Source organism: Oryx dammah, unplaced genomic scaffold, assembly GCF_014754425.2.
Source record: "Oryx dammah isolate SB20612 unplaced genomic scaffold, SCBI_Odam_1.1 HiC_scaffold_29, whole genome shotgun sequence".
NCBI classification, from domain to species: Eukaryota; Metazoa; Chordata; class Mammalia; order Artiodactyla; family Bovidae; genus Oryx; species Oryx dammah.
In genome coordinates this window covers 18,131,417-18,146,718 of record NW_024070213.1, presented here as the reverse complement: position 1 = coordinate 18,146,718, position 15,302 = coordinate 18,131,417, and the positions used below count along the sequence as shown (strand labels likewise).

The window sequence follows — 15,302 nt, the reverse complement described above, 5'->3', positions numbered from 1 at the left end:
TTGGTGATGGATAGGGAGGCCTGGCGTGCTGTGATTCATGGGGTCACAAAGAGTCGGACACGACTGAGCAACTGAACTGAACTGAATCTGATTTCAAATAGAGAACCAGATAGAGAGGCAGTTAAGTTATAAAATGAATTAATAGAAATAGCAATTTTTTTAATTTGAAGGGTCATTTATTTGATGAGAATTAAAAATGGTGGTGTCTAAGAAAAACTTTCTGTCAAGGGGAAGGCAGAACTGGTGAGTAAGTGGGGTGATGGACTTACCGGGAGGGCAGACAGAGAAACAAGGACATTCTGAAGTTTTCCTTCAGATGGCCTTCTGTGCTGGAAAGGGGAACTCCCAGTGCTTACCTCCAGAGAAATGCTTTTCCCATTCCAATTAGCCGTGTCTAGATTGAAGGCAGCGAGGCCATTGTTGTCAGTCGTTAGGATCTGGTTGATGTTTCCATTTTCTCCACCAATCACCAGGTACACTGAATGATGCTTGAGGAGGGAGCCCTTGTGGTCCTTCACTCTTATCTGAGGGGTGAAGGTCATTAGAGTCAGGTGTGCAGTGCATTCAAAATTCTAAGGAGACATTTCAGGAAAGAGTCCAGAAAAAGGTAAATGTGACGCGGAGAGTCGGAAATGAGGCTCTGCGAGGAACAGAGAAACACACAGAAGTAGCTTGACCTGGAGCAGAGGTAGACTTGCCACACGTAGGATGGACCTAGATATTGTCATACTGAGTAAGGTCAGTCAGACAGAGAAGGAGAAATATCATATAACCCCCCTTATATGTGGAATCTAAAATGAAATGACACAAAGGCACTGCTTACAAAACAGAGGCTCACAGACTTAGAGGCTCACAACTTAAGGCTGTGGTGGGGAAGGAATAGTTAGGGAGTTTGGAACGGACATGTACACTCTGCTATATTTAAAATGGATAACCAACAAGAACCTACTGTATAGCACAGAGAATTCTGTTCAGTGTTATGTGGCAGCATAATGTAACAGTGGATGGGAAGGGGCTTTGGGGGAGAATGGATACATGTATATGTATGCCTGAGTCCCTTTGCTGTTCACCTGAAATTATCACAACACTTTTAATCAGCTATACCTCAATACAAAATAAAATGTTAAAAAAAAACAAATGAATGAACACAAAAGAAGTAGATTTGCCACATGGCTTAGGAAACATCAGGGCTCCTTTTTTTCATACCCTGCTGCCAAAGCTCTGTATATTTTTTTGCTTTCATTTTCCTACAGAGCATCCTCTTCCACTCCTAAATTGTATAATCCTTAGGCTCTAAGACAGTATGGATCTATGCTTGGCCTAAAGAAGAGATGACCAAGGAACAACAGATCTGAATATGTACAATAGTATGGTGTTCAACAATTATTTGGGAAGTGAAGAAGATAAGCTAGAGAGAGGGGTGGAATGCTAGGAATCAGAGAGAAGACACTACAATTTTTTAAATCTCTAAAGACGATGCTTAAGGAGCCATAAGTGGCTCTCTGTGGCAGGAAGTTTGATATTAACCTTGCCTAGATGCAGAAACTCAGACTAGATGATCTCACCAGGTAACTTGCAGCTCTAAAATTCAAAGACTGACACAGGAGGAGGGGAACCCCTGGCATTGGGAGGGTCACTGAAGTCACACTAGTATTTAAGGCACATGTCACGTGAGATTAAGGACACACAGTGCCAGGAGTTAAGCACATACTCTAGAGCAGGGGTCTTGAACCTCCAGGATCTAATGCCTGCTGATCCTGAAGTAGAGCTGATGTACTAATAATAGAAGCAAAGTGCACAATGAATGTAATCCACTTGAATCATCCTAAAACCATCCCCCCCCACATCTTCCACAAAAGCAGTCCCTGGTGCAGAAAAGGTTGGGGACTGTTGCTCTAGAGGCAGGCTGCCTAGCTCTGACCATAATTACCACTTATGAGCTGTATAACCTTGGGAAAATCATCTAACTTCACTAACCTCTCTGTGTCTCAGCCTTTTTGTCTGTCAAATGGGGCCAATAATAATGTCTAATTCAGGATTGTTGTACAGATTAAAGTGAATACATATAGAGTACTTAGAAAAATGCTAAGTTAATATGTGTTCAGGAAGGAGTTGACAGGGTGGTTAAGCATTTTTTGTCTGAGCAGAGAGGAGTGTCAACATACCTTTCCACTGAAGGGGAAATTGGGGAAATAATAGTCATTGGTGTCTTCGAAGGTCATGGATCCCATTTGTGAAGAAATGTATATATCCTGAGTGGTGTTGGCCTCCACTCCTGCAGAGGGAAGCCAGATGTATGATGATCTAAATACCTAACATCCTCATCTTCATGTTTAACATAAGACTACCTGAAAGGACGGTGCCGCAGGAAGTGAGAAGATGACTATCATTCTGACCAAAGATCTAAACCAACTCCTCCTTCCCAAACTTTTGGGGAAATAGGGAATGGACGGCAGATGAAATCTGACATTGCCCATTGACTGTGAACTTAGAACGGAGTCCCTTCTAAGCACTGATGAAGGTGAGTCTTGAGTCGTCCGAGTTGTTGTTGTTCAGTCACTAAATCATGTCCAGCTCTTTGCGACCCCACAGACTGCAGCACACCAAGCTTCCCTGTCCTTCACTAACTCCAGGAGTTTGCTCAAACTCCTGTCCATTGAGTAAGTGATGCCATCCAACCATCTCATCCTGTCAACCCCTTTCTCCTACTGCCCTCAATCTTTCCCAGCATCAGGGGCTTTTCCAATGAGTTGGTTCTTTGAATCAGGTGGCAAAAGTATTGTAGCTTCAGCATCAGTCCTTTCAATGAATATTCAAGGTTGATTTCCTTTAGGATCGACTGGTTTCATCTCCTTGCAGTCCAAGGGACTCTCAAGAGTCTTCTCCGGCATCACCATTTGAAATCATCAATTCTTTGGCACTCGGCCTTCTTTATGGTCCAACTCTCACATCCATACATGACTACTGGAAAAACCATAGCTTTGACTGTACAGGGTGTCTCTCTTGGGTAACTCTTTTCCCTTCCCTTTTCTTAATGAAGCAAGGAACATCCCACTTACCTGTCCCTTCCTCCACCACAGTAGCCATGATATTGATGTCTCGTCTGTAATAATACCCAGTGAAGTTGAACATGGACATGGCCACAGAAGTTGAGATGCATCCTGCTTTGTCAATCTAATAAGGCAATCAGAGAGAGAGAAGAAGAAGAAAGAGGGTGAATAACCTAATCTCTACTTCTTTTTAAGTTTATCTATTTACTTGGCTGCTCTGGCCTTAGGTGTGACACAGGAGATCTTTCATTGCAGCGCACAGGCTATCTGTTGTGATTATACAGGCTCTAGGGCACACGGGCTCTCTAGTTGTGGTCCAGGGTTTCAATAGTTACGGCTCCCAGGCTTAGCTGCTGAGCAGCATGTGGAATCTTTAGTTCCCTGATCAGGGATTGAACCCACATACTCTGCATTGGAAGGCAAATTCTTAACCACTGGACCACCAAGGAAGACCCTAATCTCTACTTCTAACTCATGATGTCCTGTAGAAGAAAATTATTTCTTATCTCTATACTTCAGTTTCTCAATTTTTGTGTGTGTGTGTGAGCCACATGGCTTATGGGATCTTAGTTCCCCAAACAGAGATTGAACCTGGGCCTTTGGCAATGAAAGCATGGAGTTCTAACCACTGGACCACCAGGGAATTCCCAGTTTCTCCATCTTTAAGATAGAAAAAGTATTCCATAACATGAAGCATACACCCATACATGACTTGAAAGTTCCAAGATATGAGAAGGAGAAAAGAACCACCTTCAGAACAGGAAAATTGTATCTTCCAAGTGTTTAGGTTAATCTCTTGATCCCAAGGCAGATTCTAAAAGAGCTTTATCTTTGGAGGGATAACAAGATGTCTATGTTTTTAGAAATGAGGTACTAACCACACGAAATTATTTCTACTCTGGGTGTTTTTAACCACTTTTCTATATTGGTGCTTACTTACTCTTTAGGACATAAGAATAAGGTTCCTTTTCTACATCCTGTTTTACTCACGTGTCCAGAGACTTTCTTGCATCTTTGCGACCGTTCTGGATCTGGATACCGGTAAGTATATGGCTTTTGACACACTGATACGTGCACTACTCCTTGCACGGGCTTTCCATAGGTGTACCTAACCCAGAAAAGCATGAGGAATCAGAGAGGGGCAAGTCCACCTGTGATCCAGGCCCTCCTCCCCTAAACACTTTTCCTTTCTTCAGCATGCCCATCTCTGAAAGCGCTCTGAAAGTCCCACCTTTCTCCAGCTCTCATTCACATCTCTGCTCTACTCAAAGCTTTAGAGTATTGCCATTGCAAAATAAATACCACCCAAAGGACAATAGTGTCTTTCTTTTTCCTTACTCCTCCTTCCCATGGGATTCAATACTGTGCTCTGCACAAAGTAGACTCTAAACCAATAATGCCAGCTGAGAAAGCAGAGGAAAGTAAGCACAAAAATGCAGATAGTGTGTCCCTGAGATTTCCCTGGTGGTTCAGTGGTTAAGGCTTCACCTTCTGATGCAGAGGATGCGGGTTAAACCCCTGGTCCAGGAATTAAGATCCCACATGCCTCATGGCCGAAAAACCAAAACATAAAATAGAAGCAATATTGTAACAAATGTCAAAAAAGACTTTTTAAAAAATGGTCCACATAAAAAACAATTTTTTTAAAAAGTGTGTTTTTGCAGAAATTGTGACTCTGAGCCACATAAAACATCACAAGATTTACCCACTACCTCCACAATCCTCTCCTCATAATACTCGATCACAACCTCTCTCAATATAGCTTTCATCCTCAATGGATCCAGAGCTTTATTCTTACCTACTACAAACTTTCACTAAGAAAGAGTCTTCCGCCATTGATAACTGTATGGGTTCCACCACTTCCACTTTAAACTTAGGCAGCACTGGAGAGAGTAGAAAGAGAGATGGAAAATGAAGAGGAAGAAAGTTTGACTACACAGGTAGTGAACAGAGGGGTATAAAACAGTGATAATAATTATCTAATTAAATTGCTCAATCACGTTCAACTCTTTGCAGCCCTGTGGACTGTACACTTCTCTGTCCTTGGAATTTTCCAGGCAAGAATAAACTGGAGTGGGGTGCCATTTCCTACTTCAGGAGATCTTCCTGATCCAGGGATAGAACCCAGGACTCCTGTATTGGTAGGAGGATTCTTTACCACTAGGGCCACCTGGGAAGCCCGGCTAATTAAATTAATGGGGCATTATTAAGGGAAAATCCTCCCAAAGTTACTGATTTTGCACTAAAATGAATAAATAATCCCTTTTAAAAAAAGTAAGAATTAGATTTATTTAAAGAGAAACACATACCACAGAGTGTGAGCCATCTCAGAAGGGGAGAGGCATGAAAATATGGGATGGTTAGTTTGTATGGGCTGGGTAATTTCATAGGCTGGGCTTCCCTGGTGGCTCAGCAGTAAAGAATCCACCTACTAATGCAGGAGATGCTGGTTTGATCCCTTGGTCAGGAAGATCCCCTGGAGAAAGAAATGGCAACCCACTCCAGTATTCTTATCTGGGAAATCCCACCGACAGAGGAGCCTGGAGGGCTATAGTCCATGGGGTCACCAAATAGTTGGACATGACTTAGCAACTAAACAACAGTAAAAACGTCATAGGCTAATGAGCAGGAAGAGTAATCCAACTATTTTGGGGAAGAGATGGAGATTTCCGGGCTGGTTCATAGCCCACTTTCTTATCTCTGATGGCCAGCCTGGGACCTGTCATGGTGCTAGTGGGTGTGTCACTTAGCTTATGCTAACGTGTTACAATGAGTGTATATTGTTGTTGTTGTTCAGTCACCAAGTTGTGTCTGGCTTTTTGCAGCCCCGTGGACTGCAGTACGCAAGGCTTCCCTGTCCCTCATCATCTCCCAGAGTTTGCCCAAATTCATGTCCATTGGATTGGAGATGAGGCTCCACTGGAAGTAAAATCTTCTGCCATCTTTGACCTAGTTCCACAGTAAGTTTCACTTGACCTTTGCTGGTTCTTACACAAGATCATGTCCAACACTCTGACCCACTAACTCTCCCACCTACCATATTCTTCCACACTGAAGGTGCCAAAGGTCTTGCCATCAGCCACAGCCACACTGTAGGTACCCAGCGTTGCCTCTGGTGCCAGCTGGAAGGACAGGTCTACGATGCCTTGCTTGGGCACCACGTTCAGCCACTGTGCAATCCTATTGTTATTTGGATCCTGTGCTCAAGAAAAAGAAATCTCATGACGTGCCTGCCTCTTTGATTCCCACCCTGCACTGCAGAAAGCAGGTAAAGAAGCAAAAAGCGGGTAAAGAATCCCACCTGCTGTTCATAACCCCTGTGGTCTGCATCCAGGAAGAAAAGAACCCTCGGTGGATTCAAATAGTTAGACTAGGTTCTTTAAAATGTTATCCAGTTTCAGAATGTTATCCAGGATACCATTGTTTATGTAAGATGTTCTTTACGAAGAATGCTAATTCTTAGTCCCTTAAGACAGGTAACTCTGAAGGACTGACTAAGATACCTGAAAGAGAGCTAATTTGATGGGAAAATGGAGGGGGTATTGTGGGGAATTCTTGCCTCTTTCTTAACACTTCTCACAGGTATCCTTGTCATGTTGAGTGGCTGAGTGTCTGTGATATTAGCCATCCCAAAGACTAAGAGGGGTACAGAACCAAGCTCTGCTGGACTGACACAGCACAGAGAAAGAAGCTGCAGGAATCAGAATAGGGAGGTTCATCACTGTAGAGGTTGCTGTCCTTATTTACAGAGGTTGAGGGGCGGGGTGGGCAGAGGCAAGAGAACAGGCACAGCTTAGGTGGAATTGCAGGCACTTGGGGCCGGTGCAAAGTCTCAGGCTCTGGACCAAGATCCCACGATTGTTGCTGGCTTTGGGGCTTAGAATCAACCACCTTCTCCACAGAGGACAGCAAAAAAGAAAGAAACTTCTACTTACCTGCAGTTCCACAATGGAGTACTGAAAAAGAAAACCAGATAATAAGGGTTAAGGCAGAGCTAGCAATAAGGGTAGGCTTGCTGAAAGCAAAAAGTTCACAAAGGCCTCTCTCTTTCTCTGTTACCTACCCCTTCCTTTCTAAATGGCTCCTTCATGCCTTGGTAAGAGTAACAACGAGGCGAAGCCTTATGGATTGGGAGAGCGGAAAGAAGAGCTTTCCTAAAGGGATTGCTAGTCTCCAAAAACTTTGAAGAAATGGAACTTCTGACCCTCAGCATCCTTCAGTGCTCTGTGACTGAGTTTTTCCACAACATGTCCTAAAGGAAAGTATTAGTATCTGGTGGTGGTGGTGGTTGTTCAGTCGCTAACTTGTGTCCGACTCTTTGTGACCCCATGGACTGCAGCACATCAGGCTCCCTTGTCCTTCACTGTCTCCCAGAGTTTGCTCAAATTCATGTCCATCAAATCATGGTGATGCTATCCACCATCTCATTCTCTGGAGACTCCCTCATATTTGAACCTCTTCTTGGGAGCCAACTATCTCCTAGCCTCCTCCTCGACTTTCTGAACACCAGTGGGCAAGAATCTTACTTTCAAGCAGTCCAAAATAATTTATTTTTTTTAATGTTTGAAATAGCTCCATCAAAGGATCATGTGTCATTTCCTCAAGGAAATGGACATGAAAACCACTAAGTTTAATTGGACAAGGAGTCCTTGTGCTAGGTGTCGAAGTGTCAGCCCAAATTACTTGTTAATTAAAAAAAAAAAACACACCTTACCACTGGAGAAATTAATCTGCCGTCACCCTAACTAAGCAATCAAACTCACCATCCACCCTAACTAAGCAATCAAACTCACCATCATTAATAACGGGGCAACCTGACATTATGTACCTCCTGAAGAGACATATTTGAGGTTCCCAACATTATCTATCTTTTTAACCAAATATTTTTACCAAAAGTTTAGTTTAAACCTAAGACTTCAGAACTGCCTTCAGAAGATAAAAGAACAAGTTATATTACACAGTGAGAAATAATCAGGCAAATCAAGACTATTGAATATTCCATAAGACAACTACGCTGCTATGCTAAGTTGCTTCAGTTTTATTCGACTCTGTGAGACCCTATGGACCATAGCCTGCCAGGCTCCTCTGTCCATGGGATTCTCCAGACAAGAATACTGAAGTGAGTAGCCATTCCCTTCTCCAGGGGATCTTCCCAACCCAGGGAACAACCTGCATCTCTTTTGCCTCCTACATTGACAGGTAGGGTTTTTTTTTTTTTTTTTTAACCACTAGCCCACCTGGGAAGCCCTGCCACCTAGGCTTCCTCAAAAGTAAATATCATATTCCATAATGGGAACATTCTATAAGTCATCTAGCCTGACATCATTGTGCTCTCTCTCTCTCAAAAAAGTCAAACTAATAAAATAAGGGGGATTAGTTTAGAATATGAGAACATTTTTAAATGTAACAACCAAATATAATGCATGAATCTGATTGGAGAAGGCAATGGCACCCCACTCCAGTACTCTTGCCTGGAAAATCCCATGGACGAAGGACCCTGGTAGGCTGCAGTCCATGGGGTAGCTAACAGTCAGGCACGACTGAGCGACTTTACTTTCATTTTTCACTTTAATGCATTGGAGAAGGAAATGGCAACCCACTCCAGTGTTCTTGCCTGGAGAATCCCAGGGACGGGGGAGCCTGGTAGGCTGCCGTCCATGGATTTGCACAGAGTCAGACACTACTGAAGCGACTTAGCAGCAGCAGCAGATCAGAGATTAGTTTGGGAAAAAAAAATGTGTTAGTTGGAAAACTTAGAAATTAGTATTATATAGATGATATTAAATAATTTTTGTTAATTTCCTCAGGTGTTATAATAATATTTTCTTTAAGATATTCTTTTTAAAAGATTCAGGCACCTAAAGAAAGCAAGCATTAATAGACATAAAGGGAGAAATTAACAGTAACACAATGACAGTGGGGGACTTTAACACCCCATGTACATCAATGGATGAGGCATTCAGAGAGAAACACAGTAAGTAAACAACGGCCTTTGGCAATTTATTAGACCAAATGAACATTCTATACAATATAGACTATTTCAACCTAAAGCAGAATATTCATTCTTTTCAAGTGCAAATGGAATATTGTGACATGATAGACACATGATGGAATACAAAGAGAGTCAGTAAATTTAAGAAAACTGAAATCATATCAAGAGTCTTTTTCAACCACAACACTATGAGACTAAAAATCAACTACAAAAAAAAAAACAACCCACAAACACATAGAGTCTAACCAATATGTTACTAAACAATCGAACTGAAACCATAAACTTCTAGAAGAAAATATAAGCAGTAAACTCTTTGACATTGGTCTTGGTAATATTTTATTGGAGATATCTCCTCAGGTAAGGGGAACACACGCAAAATTTTTTAAATGGGACTACTCATCACAAGGAAAAAACATTGTCTTCTACTTCTTTAATTTTGTATCTATATAAGATGAGTGTTGTTTAGTCACTAAGTCACGTCCAGCTCTTTCGCAACCCCGTGGACTGTAGCCTGCCTGGCTCTTCTGTCCACGGGATTTTCCAGGCAAGAGTACTGGAGTGGGTTGCCACTCCCTCTTCCAAGGGATCTTCCTGACCCAGGCATCAAACCTGTGACTCCTACATAGCAGGCAGGCTCTCATATGAGATGACAGATGTTCGCTAGACTTATTATGGTCATTATTTCATGATGTATATAAGTCAACTCATTATGCTGTACACCTTAAGTTTATACATTGCTGTACGTCAGTTGCATCTCAATAAGACTGGAAGGAAAAAAGTTATCTCAGTAATAGCTCTTTTCTCAATGAACCCAGCCTTCAGCTCAAAAGAATCCACATGCCCAAGTGGTACATTTGGGGCTGGGGGATATGGTGGGGGGACATTCTGCCCTTCTTCCTAAAGGGAAAAATAGGACATGCACAAACCTGGCTATATACATGATAAGAAGGCAAGTGTCACCGAGATTACTGCCATTGCTATAAATCCTACGGGGGAAAACAACAGTTCCTTCGAGAACAAAATCATTTTTTTAAAGAGTCAAGAAGCAGCTTTGGACACCAGTAAGTGTTCAACCAGAAAGGTAGCATTTTCGCTGGAAGCTACCTGAAGTTTCTGAATAACTAGGTAAGCAACAAAGCTGTATGCAATCAGTTACTAGCATGTATACTTTTGTTGCTTGAGGATGAAATATTGAACTCTGTAAACTCACAGTTTTTGTCACTCCCCTTCTTCTTTTTTTTTTTTTTTTTAAGTTATTTGGCTGTGCCGTGTCTTAGTTACAGCATGTGGGATCTTTAACTACAGCATTCAAACTCTTAGTTGCCACATGTGGGATCTAGTTCCCCGACCAGGCGATTGAACCTGGGCCCCCCTGCACTGGAACTGTGAAGTCTTAGCCACTGGACCTCCAAGGAAGTCCTACCACTCCATTTTTTAGTTAATTGCAATGTTTCATTTGGAGTTCCAAATTCAGTGTTTCAGATTTTCAGGGCTCCAAGTTGCAACTTGGAGTAGGGGCTGACTAGAGAAATGGTATGTGGAGTAATATGACAACAGAAAGAGAGTACAGAAGTACGGAAATCAGAGTACTTGTAATTCAGCACAATTTGAACAGAGGCAAGACAATGTAAGAGGAGTAGCTAATGAGATCAACACCCAGGGGGCAGTAGAGTCTAAAATAACTCTAACTTTGGCCACACTTTGACTCCTTCATCTAGTTGGTAATGGACAGAGAAGCCTGGCAAGCTGCAGTCCATGGGGTTGCAAAGAGTCAGACACAACTAATCAACTGAACTGAACTGACCCTCATCCTAGCTCTAGAATCAAGGCTTCCAAGGTGCTCAGTGGTAAAGAATCCGCGCCAAACAGAATATTGGAATTCATCCTTGGGTAGGGAAGATCCCCTGGAGAAGGAAATGGCAACCCACTCCAGTATTCTTGCCTAGAAAATCCCATGGACAGAGGAGCCTGGTGGGCTTCAGTCCATGGGATCACAAAGAGTCGGACATGACTGAATGACTAAACAACAACTTAATATTATACCTAAGTGATAAGGAAAGAATACCGGCAATAGGAAGGAGAAACTAAAAAACCAATTCTAAATCAGGAAAGAAAGTAGTGGTTGGAGAAGGCTACTGATCAACAATAAACTTATAGCTTCCCTGTACAACAGGAAAGGAAACAGCAGCCTGGGAACATGGAGATGGAAATATAAGCAATGGTTTCTCCATGACTATCTTTATTTTATTTTATTTTTTTCCATGACTATCTTTAAATTTTTCATTTGACTACATGGGCTGTAACTGAAGGATGAAGAAGGCAGCTGGGGGTGTCTGAGAGGTATTGGGTTGAGCCAAAAGTTCGTAAGATGGTATGTAAAATCCGAACGAACTTTTGGGCCAACCCAGTATTTCAAACGCGTGTAGAAATGACACAAGCTCTAAGTTCAGAGCAAATCAAATCATATGACTTGTGTTTCTAGTGATCCAATTGTTTGAGGAAAATTTAAGTATTCGCCAAATGTTACCGCATTTTTACCTTTGGCACAGAACGCTGCCTTAAGAAAATTGTCTATGCTATAAATCACCTTGCCTTGTAGTAAAAAAAAAAAAAAGAAGAAGAAGAAAAAGATTCTTATTTCTTCCTTTTGTTAAAAGTATTCCTGAATTCCTTCTTAGTATTTGAACTGCAGAGCCACTAGGTGTCACTCCTGGAGGGAACGTCTTGATGTTTGAAAAAGCTCTTAACAGAGGCAAATGGAACCGTCTCTTAAGAATGTTAACCTAATTGATGCTTTCAGATGTCAAACCTGAGAGCGAGATGCCGCTGCCTGCTTTCAGGCAGATGGGGGCTGGGAGATTTGGACTAGTTCCCTGACTGTAGAACCCACAAGTGTTCTGCTTCTAAAGGGCCTCCTCCCCTGGAAAGAGTCTCTCCTCCCTCGTTCTCCAGTCTGCCCTCACACGTTCCCTTGCCAGGTCCTTCTTCCCAGTGAAACTCTTACCTGGTCATTCACTGGAACAAAGGTGCTGGTGAGGGTGACGATACGGAAATGCACTAGAAGGAAATGGGCGTCATTAGCAAAAGGGATTTTCCCCTCACCTCAGAATCTTTCTTTCTTCCACCTTTTTGCTTCCTCATACATACTTCTGAGTCAGCAAAATCCTACCAGGTTTTACTTTTGAAATAAAACTAAGTCTGAGAGACAGCTAATGCCCCAACAGTCACGGCTCCTGACTTTGAAAGTCCAGGATGGAATCTGCTTCAAAGGAAGAGGGAGCAAATATAAATCCTAGAGCTTGGGCCATATGCCCTTGATGTTTTCTGATTCTTACACAGGCAGCTTGCAATGAGACCCAGTGATCCAGTTAAACCTGCCAAATTCCTTTCCAGGAGAAATCTGTATTTTGTTTTACTTATTTACTTATTGGAATTTTTTGGCCATGCATTGGGTCTTGTAGGATCTTAGTTCTCCAGCCAGGGACTGAACCCAGACCCACGGTAGTGAGAATGCGGAGTCTTAACCACTAGACTGCCAGGGAATTCCCTGTATTTTGTTTTACACACACACACACACACACACACACACACACACACACACACACGCACGCACACACACAGTAGCAGCTCCACCCACTACTCTTTTGCTTGTGCAGCACTGCTTGCATTCAGCACCTATAACCCTTTATCCCTCCAGGCTTCCTCCATCCCTCCACCTCTTCCTTGGTCCATGGGGCTACCACCAATCCGCAAAGTCCCTCTGCGAATATGTGAAGATACTCCCTGGCTTTTGTCTCATCCCACCTGTGTGCCTCTTACCTTGCTGCCCTGGGTTGTAGACAGGTTTGTCAGTTTGTATAAAGATGCCATTCTGCTGCCTCTGAATCAGAACCTTTTTCTTCTCCTCAATGTAGACATTATTTCCAATTCCTCTCACCCGGACGGTGGCTACTTCTTCTGTGCCACCAGAAGGAAGTGGTACCTGGCCAAGACAGGGGAGAGCTCTGGAGAGGAACAGGAGACTGGGGGTAGGGTGGGAGAGGACAGAACCAACTAGTCTTAACCCAAGAGAGAAATTAAAAGGAAAGGAATGAGTTGATGGGGCTGGCAAGGTTGGAGCCTAGAAAAAGTTGCCAGAAGTCTGATATTAAAATTCCAAGTAAAAATCTTAATTTATCTACTGAAAAAAATAATTGTAATATCTACTGGAACTCTATGTAACTTTGTTCTGTATTTTCCAAATCACCTGTAAATGTGTTATCATACATTTCTGTAATTTAAAAAAAAAATTTTTTTTTTTAAGAAAGAAAAAAAAGTTGCCAGAGAATAATATCTGAAGTTATGGCCAGGAATTGAAGTTGATGAGAGATGAGTTTAGAAGCCATGGCAAAAAGTAAGATAACAAAAAACATACTTAAAGACAAATTATAGTGCATCCAGGGAGGAGAATAGGAAAACTGAGGATGAGAGCTGGGCTAAGCCTGTACTTACCAAAAAGGATGAGCAATGTAAGTGTCTCGTCTTTAGTCCAAACTGTTGCAGCAATGTGTGAGTCTTGCCCTTGGTCTCCAGAGTAACAGTGAATTTTACATTGCTGTACCCAGGACTCAGATCCAAGCAAACCCTCTGAGTAGAGGGGAACTTAAGATGGGCTGGCAATGCCACCAGATAGTTTCTACTAAAGAAAGGGAAAAAGTGTTGGTCACTAATTGTCTCCCTGGTTCTTTGCAACCCCATGACTATAGCCCACCAGGCTCCTCTGTCCATGGGATTCTCCAGGCAAGAATACTGGAGTGGGTAGCCATGCCCTCCTCCAGGGGATCTTCCCAACCCAGGGATCGTACGCAGGTTTCCTGCATTGCAGGTGGATTCTTTACCATCTAAGCTCTCAGAACTACACTTCTTCTAAAGAAGCAAAAGGATTTCAGGGCAGTAATGAATCATCTATTCAATGAAAAATAATTAATCCCTCTCCTGAGTACTCAGCACGTAGCAATGAATTAAAGAGACAAAGCACCTGCCATTATGACCCTTATTTTCTATAAGGGAGAAGGAGAAAAATAACAAATAACTCAGCCTTATACTCACACCCTTCCCCCTGCCCCCCCACCATAGGCCACCATGGAGAACCTAGGCCCAGGGTACCAAGGAGGAAGTGAGTTCCATTTGGGATCTGCAAGCAGATCAAACCAGTCAATCCTAAAGGAAGTCAATCCTAAAAGATATAAATCCAGAATATTCATTGGAAGGACTGATGCTGAAGCTGAAGCTCCAATATTTTGGCCACCTGATGTGAAGAGCCAGCTCATTGGAAAAGACCCTGATGTTGGGAAAGATTGAGGGCAAGAGGAGAAGGAAAGGTTGAGATGGTTGGATGGCATCACCAACTCAATGGACATGAGTTTGAGCAAGCTCCAGGAGATGGTGAAGGACAGGGAGGCCAGGAGTGCTGCAGTCCATGGGATCACAAAGAGTCGGACACGACTGAGTGACTCACACTTTCACTTTTCAGACATAAAGAAAGAGCAACAAGAACTGAACAACCAGAACAACAGAGATCAGGGCAGTGGGAGGCTACTATATTTCGATATTATCATATTTTTTAAAGTTTCTTCTTGGCGACTTAGCTTTTCTCTCTGGGTAAAGGAGAAATAAAACCAAAGAAAGAAAAAGATGAAAGGGCATTAAAATAAACCAAAAGTTATCTCCTGCCCCCCCATAGTTATTTCTTAGAAAGATGGACGAAGACGCCACCTGCCCTAAATCAACACTGACACACCAAGCACTTACGGAAGAAATTTTCCTGCCGAGGCTGGCAACAGGGCTAATATTCCTAGAAGGAGCTGAGCCCACATCTTTGTGGGTGACAGAGTCCTCAGGAGCAGGAGCCAGAGGTTGGCTCACCCCCGTAGTATATATATATGCTACCCCCCAGGTAGGATGTGGAGCAATGAGGATGCCACAGCCAATCACCTTTTGGGGCCTCAGGCAGAGGTGGTATAGCAGGGTAGGGCTTCTATTCACTTCTTAAAATTGATTTCTCCCTGAAACATTCATACTGGCTCAGCCAGTCTCAAAAACCTGTTTAGGGGAAAAACCAGGGCTGATGTATTCACAGCGGTAAACCTCTCAGAACACATTTGAGGTCCTTCCCTTTCCTTCTGATTTCTTTCCAAATTCCCATTCACATTTGATCTTTTTTTTTCCTCTTATTATTATTCTATTAAGATGTATTTGGAAACACAGGTGTGGGAGCAGTA

General features: G+C 42.7%; 1 protein-coding gene across 3 annotated transcripts in view; it reads right to left on the bottom strand.

The window, feature by feature from the left end:
* Positions 1-14,927, bottom strand: part of A2ML1 (alpha-2-macroglobulin like 1) — a 51,248-nt gene extending 36,321 nt beyond the window's left edge. For 2 of the 3 annotated variants that reach the window (XM_040235100.1, XM_040235101.1), the window contains exons 1-11: positions 14,833-14,927; positions 13,534-13,717; positions 12,862-13,024; positions 12,047-12,099; positions 6,986-7,006; positions 6,088-6,247; positions 4,849-4,933; positions 4,041-4,158; positions 3,060-3,174; positions 2,166-2,275; positions 357-524 (exon numbers count right to left, since the gene is read on the bottom strand). In XM_040235100.1, the coding sequence (XP_040091034.1) occupies positions 357-524; positions 2,166-2,275; positions 3,060-3,174; positions 4,041-4,158; positions 4,849-4,933; positions 6,088-6,247; positions 6,986-7,006; positions 12,047-12,099; positions 12,862-13,024; positions 13,534-13,717; positions 14,833-14,897 (1,242 nt within the window). In that variant the 5' untranslated portion in view covers positions 14,898-14,927. Of the gene's footprint in view, positions 1-356; positions 525-2,165; positions 2,276-3,059; positions 3,175-4,040; positions 4,159-4,848; positions 4,934-6,087; positions 6,248-6,985; positions 7,007-12,046; positions 12,100-12,861; positions 13,025-13,533; positions 13,721-14,832 lie in introns of all 3 variants that reach the window. The other variant, XM_040235099.1, reaches the window with a different exon arrangement.
* Positions 14,928-15,302: the final 375 nt, after the last annotated feature.